The following is a 16,885-nucleotide window of genomic DNA, read 5'->3' as shown; positions in this document are numbered from 1 at the left end:
GCTGCTACTACGGCTGGTAAATGAATTTGTTGATGATAGTATTTGAGAAGTTCTTTTTGGCCAGTTCTTTTTTAAAATCAGTTCAAGTAGCTCAGCTATTTGTGCAGCACGGGGAGCCTTAAAGAACTGTCAGAGCAAGTGAATTCTGGACTTTTGAGACCTTCAAAGGCATCATCGTTGGCTCTCTAATGTATGTCAAAAGATGGGAATCTACCACTACTAATATACCTCTCCTTGCCCACTGGTATTGCTGTCTCAAAACTTCAAAAACAACAAATTCATCAAGAAATGTGTTAGATGATAACAAGGGTGGTAAGGTAGATTAGAAAGTGATTATAGGATCTACAGTATGCCTTTTTAAGGGCCTAGTTTCTAATAGTAGCCTAAAATGAATGAAACACTTTCTAAACAGCTGCTACAAAGCAAGCTAGCACAAACCTTTTAGCAAACAAACTTCTGCAGAAACTTTACTTAAGCACAGACACTTTCACTTAAAGACTACCTTTAAGCTTAGGCAAGATTTCACTGCCAGTTAATCTACTCTTGAAGTCCAGAAAATGACCTATACTGTCCAAAACTCACTGGCATACTGCTTGATGTTCTTAGGCTGAGTATCCTGGACAAAAGCTGTAACACATACAGTTCCACTTCAACTTAAGGAAAAACTTCTTTACTGTAAGGGTAGCAGAGCACTGGAACAAGCTGCCCAAGGAGGGTGTGGGTCTCCTTCTCTGGAGGTTTTCAAACCCGCCTGGATGCGTTCCTGAGTGACCTGATCTAGGCGGACCGGCTTGAGTAAAGGGGTTGGGCTGGATGATCTTTAGAGGTCCCTTCCAACCCCTTCCAATCTGTGATTCTATGATCTGTTGTCTCTACTGGATACAGACCAAGTCTGACCATGAAACAATCATACATGGCAAGCCACTTCATCCAGTGTCATTGGCTAAAAGTGAGGAGAAAACAAAGGTGTAACCCTGCCTCCGCAGAATTATCTCTTCTGGGCTATGCCTTGGAGACCTTGACCACATGAAGCATGAAAATTCATCACAGCAAATTCCTCCTCTGTGTGATAAGCATATTGACTCATATCCAGCTCACAGATGAGAGATCTCTGGCATCTGAGGTTAGGAACAAGTAGTAGTGTTACATGAAGTATGCTCTTCAACTCTGTATGCAATACAGCTCAGTTGTTTCGAGATTGCCACTAATCAAGCTAAGCAGACTATTCAGTATTAACCTTAGCTCTCTTGTGTCAAAAAACATTCTGAATTAATTTCAGTTCTCCTTTGAACATATTTACAACATTTTGGAAGAATGGTTTCAGAAACAGCTGCTTAAAGTTCTGATTTCAGGACAACTGCCCATTGTTCCCTTTTTGCTTGTGGCAATTTGTCAGCCTTCCACCTAACAGTTATTGGGATATGATGTAGCTAGATAAACCCATGCAAAAGAACTGCTCATCAGAAGTCAATGCATGTATTCTTCATCCTCTGTTAGTTTATCAGTCATCAGTATCCTGATTTATTAGCTTAGATTGCTCTCAGGCCATGTCTTCCAGCATCTTCTACAATTCCCAGTTACAACTACCGTCTTTTAAATATATATCCTTCAAAAAGCAGCTGTGGCACAAGCAGAAGTGTATGCCAATTTCTAGCACTGCTGTGAACCTACTGTGCAAAAATCAGATGTTCTGTAACAGAGGTTTTGTCTCCTATCAGATTATATTTAGAATGCAGTTTCATTTTCTAATCTCTTCAAGAGGCAAACTTCATCCTTAACATGCCCAGAGCCTAGTATTGGGTTAAAATTATCACACAGACAGATGATGGGGATGACAAAGGGAACAGTGGGCAAAACATGATCTACCTGTATGTCTCACTCATGTAAGGCACCTGTTTTGAGTAAGATATAATAATAACCAAAACAGCTGTACAAATCCAATTATGCAAGTACAGAAGAACCTCACTGTCTGGCTCTAGTTCACCCAGCAAGACTACAGAAGGAAGGAGGAGGCTGACGTGAATTTAAACCAACCACAGCACACTACAGAGGAAAGTTATGGAAATGAGTTAGGAACAGGCTGAGCCCAGGACTACTTTATAAGCAGCAAGGGTAAAAACTCTTTCTCCATAGGAAAGCTTGGGGCTTGCTAGAAAGATAAGAGCATGGATGAGAAACTGGAACTATCTATTATCATACGTCCTTCAAACTACTGCAGCATATTCCCTTAACTTTGTGCCTTCCACTACTCCTACAGTCCTGCTGTCACAAAGGAAATAATTTTCAATAACATAGGTTGTGATGCTAGAGGGACTGCTCAACAGTACTTCACACAAAATAGCTGCACTTGTACAAAAATAGCCAAGAGCTGGGTTGTCTTTTTGTGCCCAATTTTGCAGTGGTTTCAGGAGTAGATTTTTAAGCACTTTCATGAACTCAATTTTACAGTCATGGAACAACAGCAAATGCTGCTCTCATTATCAGCTGTTTGGACCAAACACAGTATTAGGGCTGGGTATAAAGTCCCTGAACCTTGTAGCCTACCCAGCAGGCCAGACTACTGCCCCATGAGCTAACAGTTATTCCTCCAGTCAGTTTGAGTTAAAAAAATGTGTAACTGAATAACTCAGGTTAGTATGCAAGAGGAAAAAGGACAGAACAGCCTTAAACAGACAAGATTCTACATTCTTGAAAGACCTAGACACAGCAATGCATCTGCCATGGCTATTTGCCCCAAAAGGAAAACATAAGATGTATTTGTAACACATTAGAATGAAAAACTGGATTAAGGTTTTGATGTTTTTCTCCACTAGGTTTTATTACTTCATGAAAACAATATATTTTAAGGATGTGTTTAATCACTGCAAAATACCAGAAGTCAACAGGCATCAGAAAGAACTACTGTCAATGAGATGTCAGTCCTCAAACAGTTGGCTAAGGGGTGAGGCTGCAGAGGTGAAAGGGCTGCAATGGAGAGAGACTCACAAAGTGTACAATGTCCAGGAAAGGGTGGAGCTGCAGAAGCCTGATTTTGGGAGGCAGGGTGAATTTTCATTTAGTACTCCCAGTTGCTCCCCTTTCTTGAATGTGCATACTCACCCCTACTTCTGGAGGGTCTGGGAGCCAGCCCAGTTCACCCTGTGCAGTGCTTGTGTCAAGAAGATCCACTGAAAAACAGAAGGGGGAAAAAAAGAAGAAATCAATGACCCAACTCATATGGTTCATTAAATAGCTTTATCCTCACTTTGTCACAGAAAAATAAAACCTGCACCACTGAACCCTGCATCCTTTGTGACCTTTTACCTTCAAAAAGCATGGCTAGAGGAAGGATGGGAAGGCACAAGACAATGCTGCTATCTGAGAGTTAAAAGGCTTTCCTCATATATGAGATACCTTTCCCTTCCACCTTCCTTTTAAGTAATACTCACACATTCAAAAAATGCAACCCTGAGAAAGCTGCCCCCAACTGGGAGCAGGAGGCTGAAGACTATTGAAATGAGAACCCAGCATTAGCATCTAGAATACATCTTTCTTGGGAACAGGAAGGCAGCAGGAAAAAAGGATGAAGAGGCAGGCAATCTAATAAATTACCAACACAAAAGATCAATCGGTGTTGCCTAGAGGTGCTATTCAGTGCTTGTAACACAGCGGGGAATGTACAGAGGCCTTGTGAAGTTGCAGAAGGGACTTTCCATTGTCACAGTATCCAAAATTCAGGAGATGCATCAGTTGCACAAACTGACCCAGGCTGTCCACTATCTTATAGTAGCCTAGAAATCCTTTCACTCTCACTCCTTCCCCTGATTGTTTTAGCCAGCAAAGAGAATGACAGCTCCTGGGCACACGATAGCCACCTCTTACAGAATTGCCCTGCATGGCAGTGTTAAGCCTTGGCTCCTGAAGTCATGTGACAAAGGAGAAATTCAGTGGTATGTTAATTTTTAGCCCACAAAGAAACTTGAAAGTGTGATCAGTTTGCCCTCAGGTCTTGATCTGAAGTTTAGAATTGTATCACTTTACAAGCAAACAGGGAGAAGTTGGAATAAGTGGTACTGAACGATTGGATGCGCAGCGTCGCATCTGCTTTCGGGTCTGCCAGAGCTGCCAGAACAGACTATGGGTTTTGGTGCACCTATCGCAGCCTTAGCTTGGGAATATAGGAAATGAGAAAATTCCTTGGATTTCTTGTGGGTCTGTTCAGAGGGGTCATTTCTAAACATCTCAAAAAAGAATTTTGGGGCGAAAGCTGGCGTTGGGGGATATATTTAAATGGCATTTAAATAACCATATTCCCTCCCCCTCATCTGACTGCTTTACAAATACTGGCTGCCAACTGTAAGTAATAGAGTGTAAAGTGCAGATCAGCAAGAATCCTGTGGAATGAGGAAGCAGGCTATGGGCCCAGAATCAGAGATAAGAAGGATTGCACTGCTGTTCTCACCTCTGAAACACCCTTTCAGGACTGGGAGAAGAGAAAAGCAGGCATCCAGGTTTTGGAAGTTTTGCAAGTTTGCAGCCTTCACAGCATGGTCTTCCACACCAAAACCTTCCGAGTCACAGACTACCTGGCCAGACAAGGCTCCTCACTCCTCTTCTGCTCTCAATCTGTCTATCTGACATACTATTCTTGTATTGTTGGCTCCAAAAACTCTCCCAGGGTGAGGTAGCCTGTCCTTCCAGAACCGTCACCCAGATAATATCTATCCCACGCAGTTCAGACCCGAAGCAGTAATATGGAAGAATACAAGGGGCTGTATAGAAAGTTCTAGCAGAGCAAGGGAAAAGGAACTCAGAAGCATCCAGGACAGGAACCTTGCATAGCCTGTGTGCCGTGCTGCTGCACTGCTTCAGCTGCCCAGTGCCCACTGGAGTGGATAAAGTCCATTCTCATGAAGTACCTCTCAAAGTGAAATCCACAACAGAGATTCTCCAAGGAAAGGAAGAATGAGTCAGCAACACTACAAGAGAACAAGGAATATGAATACTGGGGAGCTACTAACTCTTTGGTCCTCAGTCTCACTGCTAGGAATCTTGTATGGCTGTCCAGCCACATGGGAGAAGGTCTCCCCAAAAAGGAGAAAGATTTCAGGTAAGAGAGAACGCTGAGCAAACGAGCTGTACCCAGATAGACACGTTGAGGAAAAATGGATCACAGACAGCCCAAAATTAGATGGCTGAGAAAGGGGAGAAGCTGGCAGAGACGTTGCTACTGCCAAATCCTGATCACACACTTATGGAAACCAGATCCCACATGGCCCTACCTTATATTACTTCTCACCTAGGCTGGCCTTCTCCACAACGTCTGCTGGCTGCATCCATGTAGCTGGATGCTAACTTAATACTAATATGCTTGTCAAGAACACTTTAAAAGATCACTCAGCGCTTGCAGAGCCTGAGATGAGCCCGTGGCTGAACTGCCAATTATGACAAAGTCCTCCCAATTGAGAGCCTGGAGCAGCAAAAGAGAGGGCTGTTCTTAGGAAGGAAAAGCCCCAAAACCTCTCACTGTGCCAAACAGACTAGAAGTCTTTGTCGGGAATTAACTGCATAGGGATGTAGGGAACAGAACTGAGATTTACTCTTCCTCACCTCTCTATTAAAAATTCCCATTCCCCAGATGTTTCATAACCACCATGCAATTTCCAAGACAGAAGAAAAAAAGATCACTACATCTAACAAAAGGGACCAAGTAGCACAGAGAAGGGAAGCATGGAAGTCTTGAAAGAAGAGGTGGAAGAGAAAATAGTAAAGCCCAGCTCTAACTTCCAACACTGGGGTAGGTAAAAGAGACTGTCACCTTCCGAGCTTCTGATAATGTGACTGTTCTCTTGCTCACAAGGGTTAACTCCCAAGAGGGCTTTCTGAGGAAACTGCGGGGGGAGGGGGGGGAGGAAGGGGATGGCGGGGAGGGAATGTTTCAGGCATTAGGAACTTTCTCGGTTTGTGTTTAAACCTGCTATCTGCAATGCCGGTAAGGCAAACAGAGGCATAATTCTCTTGGATCACTGGATATGCCAAGGTATTTGTGATTCAATTTGGAAGAGGTGGAGAGCATGAAGGAGAACATACTTGGGCTTAGTTCACTGAGCCAGCAAGATTCAGATGCAGTTTGCTCCTGGCCTTCATTCCCCACACCTACTTGCCCTCCTCAGACACCCCTGTCCCCCTCCAGCTCCCTCCAAGTGAGGTGTGGTGTCCCCAGGTCCCACGCGTGGTGACCAGGCCCTGTTCCCTGCCCCTTAGAGGGAGTCTCTCGCTGCCTGCCCACCCAAACCCAACCCTCTAGGCAGAGGCACCAGTGGGTCCCACGCTTACCTTCTTTCCCGCGCACCTCTGGAGGAAGGAGAGACCAAAAGAGAAGGAGGCCGAGGGAGAGCTTGATCCCACTGCTCCAGGTCCCGACCTCCATGCTGGCTGGAGAGGGGGCTGGCTTCCAGCCCCTGCTTGCTCTCCCAACTCAGGCCTCTGCACCTTGGCTCCTGCTCGCCGTGCATGAACCTCTCCTGCAGCCTCCCGACAGAAGCGCACACATTGCACAACCTCCTGCCTGGCCCACAGTTATGATGAAAGATCAAGGCAAGTGGGTGGAGAAGCCTTACTGCCTTTACCTGTTTTAAAGGGGCTGGTCACAGACTTCCCATCTGGCAGGCAAATAAACCCACCTTAAAGGCAGCCACCTTCTTCCTGGGAGCCTCCCTCCACCTTTGCTCCAGTCCCGTGCGAGGCTCCCGATTGCCACCTCCTGGCCAGCCCTCGCCACCGTCCCTGCTCCTGCTGGGCCGCCGCCGTCCGGGGAGGAGCCGGGGGGGGTGGGCGTTCGGCAGGTCTCCTGGCCAGGGCCCGCCCCCGCTTCTGTTCCCTTTCCCCGCCGTGTCTCACTTCAGTCTTTGAGAGATGAAAACAGCCCAGACAGCGCTAGAGACTGCTCAGGCCACTTCTCTCAGTGGTAAAGTGGCCAAACTAAACCAAAGTGGCCTCTGAGGAGTCCTTGCAGTAGGTATTTAGGAAATCTACCTGTACACAGTGGCCCCAGCCCTTTTTGCCCTCCAAGCTATGACAGCATGTCACAGAGCAAGAGCCGTGACACTTTATCTGGCAGAACTACCGTTTTTCTGTTAGTAAGCTCCTCAGCATGGATGGATGGTGCCTGCTTTTCAGCCGTGGAAGAGGAACTGAGCCAGAAGGATTATCTATGTATAAAGACTTCTAGTTTCTTTCCAGATGGACATGAATATGAAAGAACTTGCCTTTGTTGTATGACTTCCACCACTCATCAAGGATGTTACTGGCACTCATACACAGCTACTACACCTCTTCCTGTAAAATACATATGCCATTGTTCCTACACTTGCTGTAAGACTGCATTCCTCCTGCTCTCTTCTTCCTCCTTCCCAAGGAAGGCTAAAGAAAGGACTTTGTCAGGTTGCCCAGAAAGGCTGGAGGATCTCCATCCTGGCAAATGTGCCAGTTTGCCATGACATAACGGTGAAGCAACTTACTCAGTCCCTGAGTCTTTCAGTAAGTTCTGTGATTCTCTAACCACATATTTTGGAAAAAACAAAATCTCTCCCAAGAAGTTTGAATACAGCAAAAGAAATTTGAATACAGGCAAGAGAAATTTGCGGACAAATGGTTACAATTTTACATAGCACGTGAAGTATAACATTGGTACAAATAATTAAAATATTAATGTAATCAGAGTAATTATACCATCAATTTCTTCCAGTTTAATTCTGTCTAAAGTGCTCAGTCTACAGGGCCAAGTCTCAAATTTTTACACCCATTTTTCTCACACATTTGAACAATTCCCATTGCAGCACCAATACAATCTTTCCTTGTCTGTTTGTGTATCACTGAGATTAGGTATCTAATTAATATTGACAAATATTTACAAATGGTCAGGAGGTTGGGGCATCCCTTTTTTCTGTCGGATGTAGTGACAGGACAAAAGGTAATGGGATGAAGCTGGAACACAGAAAGTTCCATTTAAACATAAGAAAAAAACATTTTACTGTGAGGGTGAAGGAGCCCTGGCACAGGCTGCCCAGGTGTGGAATCTCCTTCCTTGGAGGTTTTCAAAACCCACCTGGACACATTCATGTGTGACCTGATCTAGATGGGCCTGCTTCTGCAGTAGGGTTGGACTAGATGATCTCTAAAGGTCCCTCCCAACCCCTACCATTCTATAATTTTATTATTCTATGATCTAGCTGGAAAATATCACTACAGAACACACCTGGGCTACCCTCCTACAGATATGTGGTCTTGTGGTGAGTAAAGAGGAATGGTATGCACCAGGTCTTTTCTTGATGTACTGTTGGGACAGTCAAAGGGCACTCCTAAAACTGAGTTGAGATGTGCTTCTTTCAAACTACAATTCAAACAGTCCCACTTCAGTCTGAAGGGGGAAGCTGCACTTGTTTTGTGTCCTCAGATTCACTGCTTTTATCCACTGCCTCTACAACTTTAAGAAAAATATATCACAGCTCCATAGAGCATGGGGAACTCTCTGCTTTGATGTTTCATTCCCTATAAAGAATTCGTATTCTATCTCTATTATTCATCTCCATGACCACTGTTTAATATTCTTCTACTACTTGCTTTTTTATCTTGGAAAGTTTTTTGACTCTACTTCACCAGCAATTTTCTTGTATTTCAAACAATGGACTTCAGACATTTTCCAGAAAATAGACTCCTACTATTCAGTGGTTTAAGCTGTTAAATTAGTTTTGTACATAGACTTTTTTCCATTCAGGAACCCCAACTTTAACAGGTATTTCCATTCAGGAACCCCAACTTTAAATTTAAACAGGTATTTTAAATGCCTACAAATGAGCACAAGTGATTTATCTTGATCAACAAAGTGGTCACCCCTAGCATAGAGACTTGAGGACTTGTCAAGCTGTTCTCTTTCTCCCCTAAGAACGAGGGCAGGGGAACAAGTTAAGCTGATAGAGGCAGAGTGTAGATCTGGGTTTTCATTCCCGGTAGAAGCAGGGGACACTCCCTCACTTTTCTTCACATATCCAGAGAGAAATAACCTTGAAGATGTGCAGGATTTGCCTGTACAAAGCCCTAAGGAGCCTGACATAGCTTTGGTGTTAACCCTGCTGTGAGTACGCATTTGGGCTAAAGACTTCCAGTAGTATCTTCCCACCTTAATCGTTTTCTGATTCTGTTCATCATGGGTAGATGAACAATCGTGTCTTCTTGCCACCAGGAATGTAGAAAGCTCCTTATCTGGACTCCAGTTAAAATGAGAGGGCAGCTTCCCATATGTACTCTCCACCTAACAGAGGTGGCATACCAGTGGGAAGAACATGGGCATGGAGTAGAGGTCCATTATCTCTGCAGAAAACTTCACTTACTTGTTCATCATCAGCTTACTCATAGGTGTAACAGGAGTAAACAGGAGTAACTTAATTACTCCACCATCCTGAAAATGAGCAGGAGACCTTTCTTTTCTCCAGAAATTACCTGATAAAGTTCTTTTGCTTTCTGTCATGGTTTAACCCCAGCCAGCAACTAAGCAACACACAGCCCAGCTGTGACTATCCCAACTTCTTCTGCATTCTCAACCTATTTGCAGGCAAGGTGGTGTGGAAAGCAGAAAAGCCTTGACTCCGCTCAGTAACAACCAAAACATCCCTGTTACAAACACTGTTCCCAGCACAGATCCAAACCACAGCCCCGCGCTTTCTACTGTAAAGAAAATCAACTGTATCCCAACCAAAACTAACACGCCTTTATAGTTCTTCTGGTGGGTGTGCAGCCTCAAGGTGCTGAGAGGAGACAGCAGCCCATCCCACTCATCAGGACCAGGCTCAGTTTAAGGGTGATGCAATTATTTTTGTCTGGTAATGCCTGGGATTTTGTTTCTTTCCAAGTTAATGCTTATGGTCAACAGTGGAGACGTCAGAGACTGAGGGATCTATTGCAAAAAAAAAGAAAAAGGAAGTAAAACAGGGCTTCACATGTTAAGATCCAACATTTAGGATAGACAGGTAGAAAACGATGCAAACCAGACTTAATAAAATCTGATTCATAATTCCATTCATAAAACTGCTCTTAGTTGCACAAGTCATACGAGTTAGTTACTTTCTAATAGCACAATAAATCCAAAACGTGTACTTCTAAATTTACCACGTCTCTTCAACTGCACCTTCTTCCTGGACACACTTGAATATATTTATCTACCTTGGTGGCATAAAGTTTTCTCTTTTTTATTACTTCTATTACTGAATTCAGGAAGAAAAAAAAATACCAAAACACAACTAACCCACCAAACAAAACCAAAAAAGCAGGACTTAGTTTCTCCTTGACCATTACTAACACAATGGCATGAAAACATAAAATTTAACCCAGAGAGATTTGATTTCTAATACAGATACTCATGACTTCTTGAACTAGATTCTAAAAAAAAGTACATTTCATATTTAGGAATTGAATCACAGTTCAAAATATAGCAATAGTAGTCTCTGCATGACAAGTACATACCTTTTTATAACTTTTTATAATTATTTCATATTTTCTAGCTGTTCTTTCCCAGCCTTGCATTAATTATGCTTGAGTGTGAAAATACCTCACTGACACTGAAAAAAATCATTAGCAATAATAACATGCAGTAAACAGCTGTGCTGCTATTCACACTATCAGTGTGATTTTAAGTTTCTTTTTCTTCTACACAGACAGCTGAATATGTGAGTTAATAAATCTTTTAATTTCTGTGCGTTTTAATAGAAATTTTACAGCTTTTATATCTGTTTCAAATTTGCAGTTATTTTTATGGTCCCCTTCTTGACTTCTGTTGCCTCCACAATCTAAACACAATAAGCTTGCCCTTATTTCTTGCTGGTGTAGATCAATCTTGGTGTTGTAGTGTTGCTGTACTGTGAAGAAATGACGTAGTTGCCAATGGTGACTGCATTAACATTCTGTGTTCGTGCTGAGCTGTTTCAATGTTGACATCAAGAGAAGATATTTGAAGCAGACACCTTGCTGTCTTGCAGGTGGAAAGAGGGCACTGACTGCAGTAACACCTTCCAAACTCACTGTCAACTCTATTTCCAGTTCAGCTTCCAACTTGATTTTTGAAATTCAAGCTCTTAATTAAATCCAACTATGAAAACTAAAATGAATGCTGAGAATAACTGTAGACCCAAAATACAATAAAACATGACACAAATTTTAGGTGACCTGATTTTCAGCAGTGACTAGGCTAGAAGCAATATGCTGCTAAGACATATGCTGCTAGTCTTCCCTCAGATTCACATATCAATTTGTAGAACCAGTCTTACATCTTTACATACCAATTAGTAAAACCAGACTGTCTCGTATATTTACACTCATGCAGCTAAAGCCAAGGGTACACACTAGCTGCCTATTGGCCTTTCCATTTTCACTTTCTCCTGAACTTACCTAGAAGATAACTGAGCACAGTAGGATCTTTAAAACCAGGAGCTTTAGGTAAGGGATGCGATGCTGAAGAACTGAGGCCTGAGCAATAGGCCTGGAACCAAAGTTGACCTCCCAACCAAATGTTATATAAAATTAGTATTTGATTATTAGTGAAAGGTGTATGATTATTAATGAAAGATGTCGCTTAGACAGAATATAATTATTAGTGAAGATAGATGCCATGAGAATGTATTCCTTTGCTCGTCTAAGAGGCAGGCTGTCAAGGCCGTGAAACCAGGTGTCTGGCCTTGTGTGAAACTATGTGATCAAAGCCAAATAGATAAAGAAACTCCCTTGGTTCCTCCCTGAGCCCGGGCCAGGCTTTGGGTGGCATATCAAAGAAGAGTGAAACCAGATGTTCCTGCATTTGAAATTACGTAAGCTTGTTTATTCAACAATAGAAAAGCTGGCCCCTGTTGCAGTAACTTTGGAGACCTCCCAGTTGCCAGGAAATATTCTCCAAATCCTTGTTGCAGCTGAGGCTCCTCAACAACTGTAGATAAAATAGATAAAATATTAAGGCAATTCATTATGTATCTTAATCACTATAGCTAACCTTACGTAGTAATGATTAGGTGCATTACCTTACGTACTCTCTCTGCTGCTTTAAACTAAACTTTGTGTTATTTCACCTGTTATCTTATTGCTTTAAACATAAGTAAAAATAAATCTATTTCCTTTTAACTTGGTGTCTGTGTCCTTTGTGCTGACCTTGTCCATTAGCAAATACAAGCCCACCACTCAACTATGTCCCTAATCATGTGATCTATACATCTTTTATTTTTTATATCTCCGGGGACAGTGATTCTACCACCTCCCTGGGCAACCTGTTCCAGTGTCTAACAACCCTCTCAATCAAGAAGTTCTTCCTAATCTCCAATCTAAACCTGCCCTGATGCAATTTGAGCCCATTTCCTCTTGTCCTGTCACTCATTACTTGGGAGAACAGATTGACCCCAACCTCACTACAATCTCCTTCCAAGTAGTTGTAGAGAGTGATCAGGTCCCCCTCTTCAGGACACAGCCCTGCTACCTTCTCACTTCTAGCTAGCAGCAGGTGATAGTTGTTTCTCTGCTATCACATGCCTATAGATGCCAGAAACATATGCAGGCCTCTACCAAGGTGTTAATTGGTATTATAAACCTCAGTGTCTTTCCATCCCTTAGTTTTATTGACAGGTATTTGAGCATATCAGTAATTCCTAGAAGGCAAGTTAGAAACTTCTGCTGTATAATCATACTCATCTCAGAAGAGCCCTCTGAAGGTCTCTAGTCCAGCCCACTGCTTCCAGTAGGATTAACTTCAAAGCTTAATTTGACTTGATAGGATTTGGAATTGATGCTTCAGTTTTGTTCTACGCTCATTACAGTTATTTAATAGTATTTGATTCAAAATACTTCTCTAATGGACTTCTAAAATACTTCTCCCCTTCTCATTTTTGTAAGGTGATTAAAACATTCATTACAACTTTGATCATTTTAAATAATGCAGCTAAACCTTTGCTCAGAGCAGTAATTAGGTATTCATTGACGTGAGAGCCAATACTCTGTGTTAATGTTTTTGGCTGGTTAGGCTATCAACTTGGAAGACAGCTTTTAATGTGAGTTTTAAATTCCACATTTCTCTTTTGTAAGATGGCTCCAAGTTAATTCCTTAGTTACAGTGCCAAGTGTTTTTACATTAGTCAAATCCACTTACAGTAATTTTTAATGATTGTGGTCCAGAGAAAGCCAATATCACTCTGTTTTCTCAGTCTGCCAAGGCAGAGAGATGAAGGCAGCTGAGGTGATGAAATTGCTTTGGATTAAATAGAGACGCAGAAGCAAGTTTTTAATTTTTTTCTCAATTATTTGATACGTGAAGGGTGGATTCTGAATCATAAGGTCTGTTCAGGGCTTTAAAGAGCCATGGGGGAAGGAAGTATTAAATAAAACAATGAAATTGTTTCTTTCCCCTCTGTTCCTGTCAAAAACTCATCTTCCCTAATTTGTTTGAATCATCTGTGTTCCACCTACATGTGGGAAACACAAAATAACACTCCTTTGCACCTTTTCAGACTCTTATGCCTGCTGCATTCCATCATATCCTGTAACTCTCACTGGTTTTGCTAAAGAAATTAACTGTAGCAGCAGTATGATTAATCTTACGATTATAGATTTCAACGGTCCTTGGGCATCCTGATTTATATGATAGAGTCTTGGTAAAAGATACATGTTAATACCATTATCTTAGCCTTTACATTGCCACAGGAACAATCCAAAACGAAAGCATCTCCCTGTAAAAAGAAAAATTGCTTCCTGCAAAACAGGTGTAGGAAAGACATACTATTGTCAAATTGATGGCACTTTCATTTTCATTATCTACAATGATTCAAAGTAAGACGCGTTTACACTTTCTGTTGTGATGGGATGCTAGAGTGCAGCCTTCTGCTAATTTTGGAGAAGACCACAGCCTAATTTCCATTTCTTTCTAGGCACAGGCTTTCTTCCTCTAGCATTCTAATAACTGTCTTCCCTTTTTGTGCTAAAATAAACTTGCTAGTCTAAAATTTTTTATTGACCTCTCAGTTTCCAGTTTCTATTTATCTTGATAGAAAAATAATGAAACCAATAAAGCAGATTTAATTAATTTCCTATTGATGTTTTGATTGTGCTGAGATGACCATGAATGTAAGCATGAGTATGTGACCACAGAAACGAGACCACAAATTGAACAAAGCTCTTCTTCCTCACAAGTCATCATTAGGTAAACTGTCATGTTAGAGACCTTTGCTTTGTTTTAGTTCGGTTTGTTTTTTTTAGCAGAGGTATCATTTTGTCATAAATGTGTTGATGCATGCTGGACCCTGCCTGGCTATTTGTTGTAGTGAAATCTACAGAGAAACTGGTCCTACCATGGTTATGGGGCTGTTTTCCAACAAGCACCTGTTTGTTCTACTAAAATTTACCACACACACATCACAGCTCTGATAGTATCCCAGTTCAGCTGAGCTATTTTCTTCCTTCTTGACATTTTCCTGATGACCCCTCTGATTTCCTTGTTCCTCGGGCTATAAATGCGGGGATACAGTAATGGAGTAATGTTGGTGTAGATCAGAGAGACCATCTTGTCTTGAGCTGGTGAGTAACTAGATTTAGGACAAATGTTCATGAAGGTGTCACGTCCATAGTATTGCAAGGTGACGGCCAAGTGTGAAATGCAGGTGGAAAAGGCCTTGCCCCTTCCCACAGAGGAGGTGACATGTAACAAAGCAGCACCAATGCAAACATATGAGGTCAGGATTAGGAGTAAGGGGAGCAGCAGGAGGAGCACACAGGCAGCCAGCAAAGGCAGCTCAGGGCTGTAACTCTATGTACGGGCCAGGTGCAGCACAACAGAGACATCACAGAAGAAGTGGTTGATGCTATGTGGCTTGCAGAAAGGTAAGTGGGAAACAGCCACTGTTAACCCCAGAGCAACCACAAAGCCTCCCAGACAGTATGCCACAGCCAGCCTGAGGCAGAACCCCTCACTCATCACAGCAACGTAGTGAAGTGGCTGACAGATGGCAACATAACAGTCATACAACATGGCTTCCAGGACAAAGCATTCAGCCCCACCAAATGCCACAAACAAGTTCATCTGTGCAGCCATGAAACAAACGGTACTGCCATCCACCACTATCAGGCTGAGAAGTGCCTCAGGTACAATGACTAAGGCATAGCAGAGCTTGATGACAGAAAGCTGTCAGAGGAAGAAAAGCATGGGAGGATGGGAATCGGCTCCATAACTACTGCCATGAAGATCATCATATTCCCTGACAATGTGATCAAACAGACAATAAGAAGGATAAGGAAGAGGAGGACCCACAGGCAGAGCAGCTCAGAGAAGCCAAGCAGGAGGAGCTCCACGGTTGCATTAGTGCTCATATTGTCCCCCTTCACACAGCTTTCACATGGCATCTACAGGAAGAGAAACAAAAGGGAGACAGTTGAATTTGACCCATTGTCTGGCAAACAAGTCCATAAAGGTAATAAGGTTGCAAGACTGTAGAATCAGTGTAGTAAAGCTGATGTGTGGAAAGGAAGGCGATTTCATTTAAAAACAAAACTTATTTCACTAGTCACATGCAACACACTCTCAGACCCATATTCTCGCAACTACCAAAGTTTCTGCGCAGAAATAATCTGCCTAGGATTCTTTGCCATGACACTGATGACAAGGAATGTCAGCTGTAGGATCTTCATCACTTCTTCTGAGTTGTTCTTAGATTGGTGGTTATCTGCAGATTTGAATATACATTCGGTACCCTTTAAAATTTGACATTGATTGATCTTTCTGTCCTGTCCTGCTTTTTGAGATTCATCATTGGACCCTCTCTCCTGATTGGAGTGTCCTAAGAAGGATCCTGAAGCACATCCACACCTAGGTCTTGCAGTCGTTCTGCTGCTGCTCCTTGTAGTGCTCTCACTCCCAGTCAAACCCATTTATTCTCTATTCACACCTATACTGTAGCTCTCTACATCTTTACCAGAGATTGTACAAGGGCAACTAGACAGTGAGCTTCTGCTCTATGATCTGAATGGGAATTTGAGGTGTTTGCTGACTGGACTCTCCCTTCTCCACAATGGATCTGCCCCAAAGTTCTTATGGAAATGGAGTTTCAAATGGAGGGAGTCAGTGATTAGACATGAGGATTCCAAAACTAGAGCTAACATTTTGACTGCTTACATCTTTATGCTTGGCTCATCCCTATGACACAAGAGTTAAACAAAATTCCAAATTCACAACCAAATATGTCCATGGCACCGTACCCTGTACAACTTTTTTTTAAAGAAAATACAAAGCCAATATCTTGGACTTAGAGAGAATGAGATGTGGCTTGGCACTAAAAGAATGGAAAGTTCCCAGGAATGTGGAGTGATGCAAAGCTGTTTAAGTGGTAAAGATTTAGAAAAGGTAAGGCGTAGAGAGCCATCTAATAATATATTACATATGCTGGTCACAGGTGAACAGTGCTTGTGTTTTCATCATGTAATACAATATTTATACAAGGAATAATTCAAACTCTGTATATACATTACAGTAATCCATAAATAAAAGCAGAGATTCCTTGAAGACTTCTGCTCACATCTAAAACCCACCTATATTTAAGTATGAAAGAAACTTGAAAACTACAAGAACTAGAAGAAATGGGGACTTGATGGGAAAAGAAAAAAATCTTAGTGGAGAGATGGATTTTCCAGGAAAGGAGACATCTTAAAAAAAGCTTCAGAAAGAAACAATGAATAAAGTTGAGGAGGCGAATCTGTTAAGCCTACATGCATTTGTCTTTGTTTTTCCCACTGCAATTGATGGAACTTGATGCCTCAATGTTTCCTTGTGATCCAGTACCTCAATAGAATTCAAAACATCTGGGAACTCCAGTGAATAATGGAAACATCCACA

At 42.2% G+C, this 16,885-nt stretch overlaps 2 protein-coding genes across 2 annotated transcripts in view; both read right to left on the bottom strand.

Moving 5' to 3' along the window:
- Positions 1–6,703, bottom strand: part of EPHA1 (EPH receptor A1) — a 38,783-nt gene extending 32,080 nt beyond the window's left edge. Inside the window, exons 1-2 of the mRNA XM_062006270.1 lie at positions 6,316–6,703; positions 3,100–3,167 (exon numbers count right to left, since the gene is read on the bottom strand). Coding sequence (XP_061862254.1) covers positions 3,100–3,167; positions 6,316–6,409 — 162 coding nt within the window. The 5' untranslated portion in view covers positions 6,410–6,703. The remainder of the gene's footprint in view (positions 1–3,099; positions 3,168–6,315) is intronic.
- Positions 6,704–14,401: 7,698 nt separating this feature from the next.
- Positions 14,402–15,399, bottom strand: LOC104560640 (olfactory receptor 10AC1-like). Its single transcript, XM_010206047.2, is given in 2 exon segments — positions 14,402–15,214; positions 15,217–15,399. Coding segments are annotated over 2 exon segments (996 nt in total).
- Positions 15,400–16,885: the final 1,486 nt, after the last annotated feature.

Source organism: Colius striatus, chromosome 1 (genome assembly GCF_028858725.1).
Source record: "Colius striatus isolate bColStr4 chromosome 1, bColStr4.1.hap1, whole genome shotgun sequence".
Classification (NCBI taxonomy): Eukaryota; Metazoa; Chordata; class Aves; order Coliiformes; family Coliidae; genus Colius; species Colius striatus.
The sequence above is the reverse complement of the archived record's forward strand: the minus strand, read 5'-3'. Positions and strand labels throughout refer to the sequence as shown.